The sequence below is a fragment of the Tursiops truncatus genome, chromosome 1 (genome assembly GCF_011762595.2).
Source record: "Tursiops truncatus isolate mTurTru1 chromosome 1, mTurTru1.mat.Y, whole genome shotgun sequence".
NCBI classification, from domain to species: domain Eukaryota; kingdom Metazoa; phylum Chordata; class Mammalia; order Artiodactyla; family Delphinidae; genus Tursiops; species Tursiops truncatus.
Genome location: NC_047034.1, coordinates 28,914,249 through 28,926,959, shown reverse-complemented (window position 1 = coordinate 28,926,959; position 12,711 = coordinate 28,914,249). Strand labels below are relative to the sequence as shown.

Here is a 12,711-nt window from a genome sequence, read left to right as displayed (position 1 = left end):
GGACATTATTCTAACTGAAATAAGCCAGAGCAAGAAAGACAAATACTATGTTGTCTCGCTTAACTCTGGAATCTAAAAAAAAATTAAAAAGTCAAATTCATAGAAACAGAGAGTAGAATGATAGGTACCAGGGACTGGGCAGGTGGTTGTGTTTGGGAGAGATAGGGCAATGGTGGTCAAAGGGTACAAACCTTCAGTTATAAGATGAGTAAGTTCTAAAGCAGGTGGCATAACCCTCCTAGAATTCAGACAATGCTACAAAGCTACAGGAATCAAAATGGCGAGGTACTGGCACAAAACAGACATACGGATCAATGGAACAGAATAGAGAGCCCAGAAATAAACCCACACACCTACGGTCAATTAATCTTCAACAAAGGAGGCAAGTATATACAAGGGGAAAAAGTCTCTTCAGCAAGTGATGTTGGGAAATTTGAAGAAACGCAAATAAATCAATGAAGCTAGAACACACCCTCACACCATACACAAAAATAAACTCCAAAAAGCTTAGGGCTTCCTTGGTGGCACAGTGGTTGAGAATCTGCCTGCTAATGCAGGGGACAGGGGTTCGAGCCCTGGTCTGGGAGGATTCCACATGCCGCGGAGCAACTGGGCCCGTGAGCCACAACTACTGAGCCTGCGCGTCTGGAGCCTGTGCTCCGCAACAAGAGAGGCTGCGACAGTGAGAGGCCCGTGCACTGCGATGAAGAGTGGCCCCTGCTTGCCACAACTAGAGAAAGCCCTCACACAGAAACGAAGACGCAACACAGCAAAAATAAATAAATTAATTAATCAACTCCTACCCCCAACATCTTCTTTTAAAAAAAAAAAAAAAGCTTAAAGACTTAAACATAAGATATGACACCATAGGGCTTCCCTGGTGGTGCAGTGGTTAAGAGTCCGCCTGCCAATGCAGGGGATACGGGTTCGTGCCCCGGTCCGGGAAGATCCCACATGCCGCGGAGCGGCTAGGCCCGTGAGCCATGGCCGCTGAGCCTGCGCGTCCAGAGCCTGTTGCTCCGCAATGGGAGAGGCCACAACAGTGAGAGGCCCGCGTACCGCAAAAAAAAAAGAAAAAAAAGATATGACACCATAAAACTCCTAGAAGAAATCATAGGCAAAACATTCTCTGACATAAATTGTACCAATGTTTTCTTATGGCAGTCTCCCAAGGCAATAGAAATAAAAGCAAAAATAAACAAATGGGACCTAATCAAACTTACAAGCTTTTGCACAGCAAAAGAGACCATAAACAAAATGAGAAGACAACCCTCAGAATGGGAGAAAATATTTGCAAACGATGCGACTCACAAGGGTTTAATTTTCAAAATATACAAAGAGCTCATAAAACTCAATAACGACAACAAAAAAAACAGAGCGCAATCAAAAAATGAGCAGAAGACCTAAACAGACATTTCTCCAAAGAAGAAATACAGATGGCCAATGAAAAGATGCTCAACATCAATAATTATAAGAGAATTCAAATCAAAACTACAATGAGGTAACACCTCACACCAGTCAGAATGGCCATCATTAAAAAGTCTACAAATAACAAATGCTAGAGAGGGTGTGGAGCAAAGGGAACTCTCGTACACTGTTGGTGAGAATGTAAGTGGGTGCAGCCACTGTGGAAAACAGTATGGAGGTTCCTCAGAAAACTAAAAATAGAATTACCACATGATCCAGCAATCCCATTCCTGGGCACATACCCAGACAAAACTATAATTCAAAAAATACGTGAACCCCTATGTTCATAGTAGCACTATTCACAATAGCCAAGACATGAAAACAACCTAAACGCCCATCAACAGACGAATGGATAAAGAAGATGTGGTACATATATACAATGGAGTACTTCTCAGCCATAAAAAAGAATGAAATAATGCCATTTACAGCAACATGGATGCAACTAGAGATTATCATACTAAGTGAATTCAGAAAGAGAAAGACAAATACCATATTATATCACTTATATGTGGAATCTAAAATACGACACAAATGACCCTATCTATGAAACAGAAACATACTCACAGTCATAGAGAACAGACTTTTGGTTGCCAAGTTGGAGGGGGGCAGGGGAGGGATGAATTGGGAGGTTGCAGTTAGCAGATGTAAGCTATTATATATAGAATGGTTAAACAACAAGGTCCTACTGTATAGCACAGGGAGCTATATTCAGTATCCTATGATAAACCATAGTGGAAAAGAATATAAAAAAAGAATGCATATATATATATATATATATATATATATAACTGGATCACTTTTCTGTACAGCAGAAATTAATACCACATTATATATCAACTATACTTTAATTAAAAAAATAAGATGAGTAAGTTCTGTAGATCTAATGTACAGCACAGTGACTACAGTTAATGATACTGTATTGCACACTTAAAATTTGCTAAGAGAATAGATCTTAAACATTCTCACAACAAAAAAGAAAAAAAAGTAACTCTGTAAGGTGATGGATGTTTTAATTAACCTGAATGTGTAATCATTTCACAGCATCAATGTATATCAAATCATCACACTGTACCATTCAAATATATACAATTTTATTTGTTGACTATATCTCAAAAAACCTGAAGGAAAAAAAAATAGCTTTCACTGACAAATAGAAATGTTTGCATATTTCTTCTCCATAGGTCAAGCTCTGCATTGTGAAGTATTGTATGAGCATGCTGATGAATAATGAGAAATTGGTACTACTTGTACAATATTTACAATGTGCAGATTGCATTCCTATGAGATACCTTCTCAATAGCTAGCATTTGTGGCATTAGAAAAATAGTATCACCCAGATGTAGCTCTATCAACTATTAAACTATTTTGTAGTAATCTTTTTTCTAAAATTTTTAGCAGATAATTGGAAATTAAAATCAGGCATTAAGGGATAATGTTTAATTTCAAAGCTGTTTGCCCTTCTGATGTGAAACAACCTCTACATTTTACATGTTTATAAACCTGAAATCAAAGTATTTTCTCTTTGTTAAAACCATATTCTCTTTATCAAGCAATATTTTAGAGTTATATCAGAGTAGTTACTATGTAAAGCTTGATCCCCAAATCTGAACCATTTTGAAAAGTATAAATGATATATTTAATACACATAATTGTTAATTTTCACCTCTTGTTTTACAACAGGTTATTAAACAACCATGGAGACATAAAATATAATTAATTATTTATTTAAAAAATTGAGTTATTAAGAAAAATGAAAGTGCAATAGTCATTTCAAATATTAAAATTCTGACTTAAATGAATAAGATTTAGGCACAAGGAAATGCCAATTAAATATTTACTGTTTGTTCAATGCTTTGTGGGGAGGAAGCCAAAATGAGCTGAAGATGCCCAAAGGGTATGCATTAGGATCCTGTTGCTATTGTTTATTCACCAACATGGGGTAAGGCTATGTCTAATTAGTTCACCTGCTTGGCATAGGGTGCTAATGAGGGAAAGTTGGGGTCAGTTTTACTCAGAGCACAGACTGTTTGAGCCAGTTACGCAGTGAGTCTATGACTTTATTTACAAAGGTAGCAGATGAGGGAATGTGGAGGGCTGAGGGCTATCAGAGTGGCTGAGAGTCCTCTCAAAGGGCATACTTTGTATTCCCTTCACAAAGAATAACAGAAATGAAACAATGTGGATGAAAAGCTTGAGAAATCTAGAAGTTTAATTTTTAAATCTCACACAGAAGATTGGAAGGTTATTTATGTATCTAGTATCTATCTATCATCTAAAGAAGCCAAAGAGGAAAGAAAATTCCAAACATATTAACGTTCTGGCTAATCAAAACAAAAGACGAAAGAAAATTCCAAACATATTAACGTTCTGGCTAATCAAAACAAAAGCCCATAAAATAGTTCTGTTATGAGCTCCTCAGAGATGTTGCAAGCATCTATAGGCAGCATAGTCTAAGCTCTAGGTTTCATCATCCAAGGTTTGCACGCTCAGGAAAGAAGGGAGTGGGAGGAAAAGACATGTTTGATTCTAACAAACTGAAAGCTTGAAACACTAGCTGAACCAGGGCTGGGGTAAGACTCTGAAGCCTAGCGTGAGCCTGACATCAGAAAAGACAGGCATGGTAAGGGGGTGCCCCAAGCTCTAGGATGAATTTCTTTCTGTTGCTCTATAACTGGGCTGGTCATCAGCAATGAGGAAAATCAAAACAGCATTTAGTGACAATTTAACCTACGAGTTAAAGTTGTTATTTATATGGGCCATTTCTTAGCAGATGTCAGTAGGAAAAATCACCCCAGCCTTTGCAGGTCCTTTTACTTTTACCACCAAGTGTTTTCTATTCCTCTGCTTTTCAAAATCAAGCTTTCATGACTACCTCTTCTCTTGTCATTTGGGTTGCAATTTCATCATGCTGTATATCTAGAACTATGATTCCTGGTAACTTCTATGTTGACCTCAGGAGACTGTCTCTTCTCCGGTGTATTTCAGGTTTCTGATTTCATTATATTGTTTTCCTATAGAACCTTCATATAAAAAACTGATTTGCGGGGGCTTCCCTGGTGGCGCAGTGGTTGAGAGTCTGCCTGCCGATGCAGGGGACACGGGTTCGTGCCCCAGTCCGGAAAGATCCCACATGCCGCGGAGCGGCTGGGCCCGTGAGCCATGGCCGCTGAGCCTGCGCGTCCGGAGCCTGTGCTCCGCTATGGGAGAGGCCACAACAGTGAGAGGCCCGCGTACCGAAAAAAAAAAAAAAAAAAACCAAAAAACCCACAACTGATTTGCATAACCTCTTTCCTATTTCAGGTAATAGAGCAGGGTTTTTCTTGTTTGTTTGTTTTGATAGGAACACTTCCTATCATTGGATGCTCTAGCCATGAAGAGTTCTGTTGAAGACATCCCTGTTTCCTAAAAGCCAGTCCAGCTTGGATTTTCTGAATTTCTACTTACTCAGTATGCTCACTGCACTACAAAGAAGCCCCATTAAAAGAGGTTTGGTTTAGAATCTACCTCCCTCGGTGTGGTATTAGGAGAGGTCGAGTTTAACTTAATTATTAAAGAGTTTCTAAGTTGAATTTTCTTTTTTTTGAATTTTCTAATTTATTGTTGAATTCTAAAGTAACCCTCATTACTGTACTGCCACTGATTCTGAAACAGTTTTCACATTTTAACATCTTTGACATTGGGATGCATCTTATGATTGTTTTAGGTGGGGTGGCAGTTGTGACAGAGTTGTCACTTCATAGTCTTGGTTGTTATTCCTGGTGGCATGACAGGGGCCCCAAAGGTTTATCAATATTCAGTCAACAAACCACTTAAGAGCCTTTTGAGGAAGGAGTATGAGGCCTGCTTACTGTCAGAATAGCTTCCTTTGACATTTTTGAGTAAGCTTTGAAAACAAGCAGAATGAACATCTACTTAGAAAAAGAGACATTAGCAGAGAATCTGTTTCTTAAAGTTACAGAGTAATAAACATCAATGCTTTTTATGGTGCAGAGATAATAGTGAGTAGAAAATATGGGCATCAATGACCCAGACACAGAAAGTGATTCAGAAAAACTGGACTCTGTGTAGATGTTTTAAGAATTCCTTGATCAGTTTATTTCACTTATATCAGTCTTCTCTACCAAACTGTGAATTCTCTGAAATCAGGAGGGCTCATGCATTATCAATTAAAGATAGAAAATTAGTCAATTTTCTATCTTTAAAGTCCAGCTTGCTCGCATCTGTCAGATATTCAAGGAATGGTTGTTGAATAAATAATGAATGAACAATGGAAGAAAAAAATGGTAAGAGCAACTAGGGAAAAGAGAGGAAGGCTAAAGGAAAATATTAAGGGTAAGGCTTATAAGGGACCTTGAAGGATGAAAAGGAGCTTGAGGGAGGGTATTTCAGGCACAGGGAAAAGCATGTTTTAGGAAACAGCCCTGAAAAAGTACATGTGTTTAGGAAATCACAACTAGTTTTCACATACTTGGAAAATAAACAACAAGAATGGTAAGAATGAAACTGAAAAGGGAGATTTCAGATCCTGAACGATTTCAAATGTTTTCTTTTTTCTTTTTTAAAGAAGTGTAGACTTTATTTCTAGGTCACTGATTCTAATCTTTTATGCCTTTAATTTCACTAGTCATTTTATTAAAGAATTATGTGATAATGAACAAGTAAAAGCCTGTCTTTTTCCTAAAACAAAATTATTTTCTGACTTTATTTATTTTTAATATTTGGTAGACTACTGGCAAATATTTTAATCATATATATAAAGTACACTGAATTGCTATGGTTTTGAAAGACAAACAAAAAATGATTCTTTCTAATTATAAATTTCATTGCAACAAAGCTATAAAATACAAAGTAGTCAGGGGGAATGAATGGGTGGAACACAGATGATTTTTAAGGCAGTGAGAATACCCTGTATGATATTACAGTGGTGGATATATGTCATTATACATTTGTCCACATTCATAGGATATATAACACCAAGATTGAACCCTAAGGTAAAATGGATTTGGGGTGATCATGATGTGTCAATACAGGTTCATCCTTGGTGAAAAATATACTGTTGGGAAAGTGGTGTTGATAATGCAGGAGGCAATGCATGTGTGGGGTAGGCAGTACACAGGAAATCTCTGTACATTCCTCTTAATTTTGTTGTAAACCTAAAACTCCTCTAAAAACAGGCTTCAAAAATACAGTAGTATTGTTGAGCAATATATTTTGCTTATGACTAAAAGACATAGCCAAAAATAAAAATTTTACTAATAGTATAAATTTTCAGTAATATTGTTGTGATGTTACAAGTATCAGGTTTGATGAAAAACGGGACATCAAAGGCATTTGCTGGGAGGCATGAGCAGGGGGAACAGGACTTAAGAGATATGTCACAGTTACTTCCTAGCAAGCTAAATGTTGGTAGCAGAGGGCATACCCCACTTGAAGGTGGATATGGAGAAAGAAACAGAGGATTCCAATGACAATATTACACCTTATTTAGCTTGTCTTTGAGGCCTACCAGTTAGGATTATGCATTAGGCAATGAGAAGCCACTTTACATATACTCCACTTTTGGCTATGATGAAGTAGCTTTTAGACTGACACTCTGGCCAAGACAACTTTAAGAGCTGATGAAATACAGAAACAAAACTGAAAAGTTATATAATGGCATCACATTAACAGGCCTAAAGATTTATAAAGTAAATTTATTTCTACAAATAAAAATGTATAAAGTAATTTTCCACAAATTTCAAATGTTTGAAATCATAGAGTATATTCTTCTGACCATAGTGAAGATAACAAAAAGATAAATAGAACAATCTTTCAAATGTTTAGAGATCAAGGATTACAATTCTAAATAAACCATGGTTCAAAGTAGCAATTAAAGTAGAACTTAGAAACCTTTTTGAACTGAAAAATACTTTAGTAATTTTGTCATATCAAAAACTTGAGAGATGTAGCTAAAACAGTGGTAAGAGGCCTTGCCATGTTTATGGAGTGGAAGACTCAATACTGTCAATGTCAATTCTCCCGAAGTTTATCTAAAGAGTCAACATAATTCTAATAAAAATTTCAGCATTTTTGTGACAAACTGATTCCAAATTTTATTTTTAAATCTGAAGGGCCAAGAATAACTAACACAGTTTTAAAGATGAAAAACAAAGATGAAAAAATTACACCACCTGATTTAACATGTATTATAAAGCCACAGTAAATAAACAATGTGGTATTTGTCCTAAGATAGATAAGTAGCCTAACTGGAATGTAATACATAGGGAATATAGAAACGGACCCAAACACATAGTCACCCAATTTTCAACAAGGATGCCTCTGAAATGCAGTGAAGAAAAAAATTTGTTTTTAGTAAACGGCTTTCCATATAAATAAAAACTGATCTTCAACCCTGCTTCACCTCATATATAAAAAGTAAGTCCAGATCTAAATAGAATTAACTCTGAAAGGTAAAACAATACAGAATTTAGAACACAACAAATGAGGATATCTTTATGACTTTGTGATGACAAATATTTTTTATACAGGATGCAATGAGCACCAACAATAAAGGAGTACTTAATAAACTGGATTTCATTAAAATTAAGACCTTCTATTTATCTAAAGACACCATTAGAAGAGTGGAAAAACAAGCTTCAAATGGGAGAAGATAATTGAAATACGTATAGCCAAAAAAGGATTCAAATCCAGCCTATTAATCAAGAATAGGCCAATAAAAAAACAAAAATAAAATAACAACGGGCACAATACTTGAACAGGCACTTCAACAAAGAAGATATAGAAATGGTCAATAAGTATATGAGAAGATGCTCAACATCATTAGTCATCAGGGAAAAAAAAATTAAAGTCACGTCATGCTACATATCCATCAGGATGGCTAAAATAAAAAAGACAAAGAATGCCAGATTTTGTGAGAATATGGAGCAAATGAAACTTTCATGTGTTGTCTGTGGTGGTGTAAACTGGTATAACCACTTTGGAAGCTGACGGGCAATGTCTATTGAAGTTGAACATACATAGCCTGTGATGTCGGCAATTCCGCTCCTGGTAAATATCGAAAGAAATGAGTATAAACAGGCACCAAAAAGACATACAAGAATGGTCATAGCACCATATTATTTACAATAACAAAAAAGTGGGAAAAATCCAAATGTCCATCATCAGTAGAATCCATAAATTATATTTACATGATGGAATACCATATAAAAATGTAAAAGGGTAAACTACTTTTATACACAACATATATGGATCTTATAAAATTGAGCAAAAGAATCCAGATATGAAAGAGTATGTACTTAATAAGTCAATTTATATAAAATTCAAAAAAAGCACAAATATAATCTATAATGGCAGAAGTTGAAATAGTGGTCAGCTGTGCAGAAGATACTGACTTCAAAGGGTAATGAAAACATTTCCTGAGACATCTGCAATGCTGTACATCACGATCTGTGAAGGGATTATTCAGAAGTGTTTACTTCATAAAAATTCCTAGAGCTATACACTTAATACTGTGCTCTTCGTTGCAGGTATGATATTTCTCAGTTAAAAGGTGTATGTAACACTCGGGCATACTCATACACACACCCGATTTAGGTGGGGATGTGAGCTGATAATAATCATGTTGTGGAGGATCCCTTTGGTAGCTGCATGGAGATCAGATGGTGGGAGGGTGAGAAGATCAGAAGTTGGGAAGAGAGAAAGTAGCTGTGGCTAGGTCTGGGCAAGGTATTAAATACCTGCACTAGGGCAGGTGTAGCTGAGAAGGGACTGTAATATCTAGGAGAGAGACTCAGGGGCAGATCCTATAGAATCTGGCCTGTTAGATGTGAAGAATGAGAGTGTGGAGTGAGTGGGCGGTTGGAAATTCAGGTAAAGGAAGCTGCTGTTGGAGCTACTGAGCGAGGGGAAGGGGTATGCAGGTTAACACGCTGCCTATGAGATGCTATTGGGGGATACAAGTGGAGATGGTGAGCAAGTGAAATTAGGAAAACTGATCAGTGAAACTCTGAATTTACAGGGAGACTTGTCTAGAATGAAATCCCTGCCGGGGTTTAAGGACTTCAAGGAGGTTGGGTTTCAAAAGCACCCCACCTTCCAGCCACAGGGTGAGACCTTGGAGGATTATCTTCTGACTTCTGAGTCAAGGAGTGGGGAGCATGTGGCACAGTGACTAACCTGCAATCTCACCCCACCCATGGAGGGCTCTGTGGCCTTGGGCCACCTCACATCTCCAGCCCACTGTGCCTTCGCTGGGCCAATGTCTGCACTAAATCTTTACCATTTCCTGGGGAAGCCTCACTCTTGTTCTTTTTCACAATAAATTTGATTAACTTCTAAACTCAGTAACTCCTTCACAGCTGAAGTAGCTCATGGCTAGTCTCACACTTATCTGTTTTTTTGTGGACTATTTCTGGACAAACCTTCCTGGAACTTTACCAAAAGACTAGGAACTCTCCCTAAAGAAATTTAAAGATAACCCCAAAGCAAAGTATTCCAACACAGATTTAAAACGGTTTCATAAAAATATCAGTTTTTCTTAAATGCACTGTGATTATATACTATGTCTCTGCCACAGGGTGAGAGCAGAGAAATACAAAAACTGCATTTTAAAGATGCATATATATTACACCTATGTGCATTAATAAAAGCCAGATAGGCTCACTCTAGGTACATAGGGAATAGCTGTGAGAACCCTGGGTCCTGTTTATTGTTCTCCCATTGTGAAGGAAAACCATTTTCTTATTTTGATAAGAACTCCTATTAGACATTAACAAAGCCTGAGCTGTACTGACATATGCATATACTTGTGAAATTCAAACACTTCTTTTGTGTGAGAAGCACTGACTATAATGAAACTTTAATTCATAGTTCACAATAGAAATGTAAGCAAGGGCTTTATCTATAAATTCATTAATTGCTATTCCCTGTCTAAAGTAGCCAAATACTCAGCAGCAACTAAAAAAGGCTGTCATACCCCCAGTACTGCCTAGTTTTAACTTTTGGTTGAGTTTATAAGGTTTAGAATGGCTATGGCAAGGAACAGAACTATGGATGTACAGTCAAGAAGCAACTGAAGTCTCAGGCTATATCCCTATCTTCCTAACTCATCTGCTTTTTACCCTTCTGGGGTAATCAAACCCCAAGGACATGCAAGTAGCTTCCATGAGAAAAATCATCTGCAAATACAGGCAAATACAGGCACTCAGAGTTAGCCTAAAGTAATCCACTCCTAAATATGCGTCAGATAACAAATTTTCAGAGAGAAATTCAATTTACAGTGGGAACCCAATTTCATATTTTTTAAACAGTTTAAGTATTCATACATTTCTAATCCATGTTGGTTGTATCTGTCAATCCACTGAACTAGGTATTTTCTAGTTTTTCAAGTATATTGTGCTGTGCTCAAGTAGCAGGGTGAAGCTTTCAGACCTAGCAATAACTCATGTAAGTTTTCTTTATTTTCCCATGCATAGAAAATAGAATGTGCATGGTGGTAAGCCCACATGCCTGGCCAAGCTTTTGTCTTCTCTATGTTATTTTCTTTTCATAGGCTTTATCACTTTCCATTTTTCTTCTGCAGAAGGAAAGGCCACCTGGGCTCACTTACTTGCCTCATAGTCTGTTCCATTTTTTAGAAAGTATTTTATTTTCACTTACTGATGTAGGGAAGATGACAAGCAAAAATGCCCAATATGTTTAAACAGCACACATGTGAGATGCAGTATCATCAGGTGAAACACTGACACTCACTGGGGCCAACACCTTGTCCTCTCCCGGGGACACCCAGCATCTTGAACATTTTCACTGGCTCACACCTGCCAATTTCTTTCATAGGCTTACAGTTTGGATAGTAAATTCAGGGTGAAATTTTTTGATAAATCAGTAAAAACTTTTTGTGAGAGTTCAGCTAGTAAAGATACAGCAAAATTAAGAAATTTATTTTATAATTATCCTCAGTGTTGTGAGACAAATTGCAAAGTGGCCATACAAATGATGATCTCCTGTGGAATTGTCTTAAAAGTTGTGAATTAGGCAGTGTTTCATAGACTCCTACATCTGACTATATTATTTCAAAGAATATATGTAGCATGAGGAGAATTTCCATTTGATGGTCAAGAGAAAAGCAGAAATACAATGTTTGTTCTGATAAGAAGTGGCTCTTCTCTCTAATCATATCACTGAAGTGTTCAGAGAGGGAAAGATTCTTCTTTCCAGTTAATTATCATCTAATGGCTAGTAAATTATTTTGCATAAGCTAATATGCAACAACACTATTTAAAAAATCCCAGTAGAATTAACTAATTAGTTCTCTCATTTAAAGGCTTTAATCAAGCTGTTTTTCCAAGGAGAAATAAGAAGTACACTAAGTCAAGTGTGTTGATTATAAAGAAATCATGTACTGCTCTATGTAGAATTAAAGGTACCGGAACAGAACACCCAGAGGTAGAGTACCATGTCAACCTTGGCCTTACCCTTTGATTTCAAGGCTTCTAATACCTTTGAATCAGCTGTTACATCACTCACTAGCTTGATTTCAACATTTTGAGAAGTCAGTTGGAGCAACTTTTCGAAAAGACGTTGACCCTAGAAAAAATATTCAGAACCAAAGTCAGAAAACCTAAAAGTATGCTATTTTAAATAGGAATAAATAAACATTGAAAATTAAAACTATTCATTCAAATTTTAAAAGGCAAGCACTTCAGCCCTTGGCAGCACTTCATAAATTCAAGAGTTTATGGAAATAGAGTAGTAGTAAGAACACAGATTACATTGTTTTTTTGAGTATTGTGCAATTCAACAATTATTGCAATAGTCATTTCAATGCTACAATGCAAATCTACTCTTCTTTTACTTTTTCATGAACTCAAATTATCTACACGTGAAGAGGCAGAGAATATTAAACAGTTGTGATTGGACCCAGCAAGACCTGGATTCCAGCTGGTTTTCCAATTTACAAACTCCATTTCTTAATCTCATTAATTTCCAGTTTCTTCTTCAGTAAAAGATAGATAATATTAGTATTTACTTTAAAAGGTTTTTGTGAGAATTAAGAGATAGTAGTAGGTAAGTATCCTTTAAGTGTTAGCCATTATGGGGGGAATCATGAATATTTATCAGGGATTTGCCTAAATTCACCTTCTTGTTTAAAACGTATTTTACTGAATTCAACTTATGGTCTGCCTAGAAATCTATAATTATTAGCCCAGCATAAAAATAACTGAAAAAAATAAAAAGTAAAGGCTT

General features: G+C 36.6%; 1 protein-coding gene across 1 annotated transcript in view; it reads right to left on the bottom strand.

The window, feature by feature from the left end:
• Positions 1 to 12,711, bottom strand: part of PLD5 (phospholipase D family member 5) — a 491,541-nt gene that overhangs the window by 175,509 nt on the left and 303,321 nt on the right. Inside the window, exon 4 of the mRNA XM_033851914.2 lies at positions 11,940 to 12,051. Within this exon, the coding sequence (XP_033707805.2) occupies positions 11,940 to 12,051 (112 nt within the window). The remainder of the gene's footprint in view (positions 1 to 11,939; positions 12,052 to 12,711) is intronic.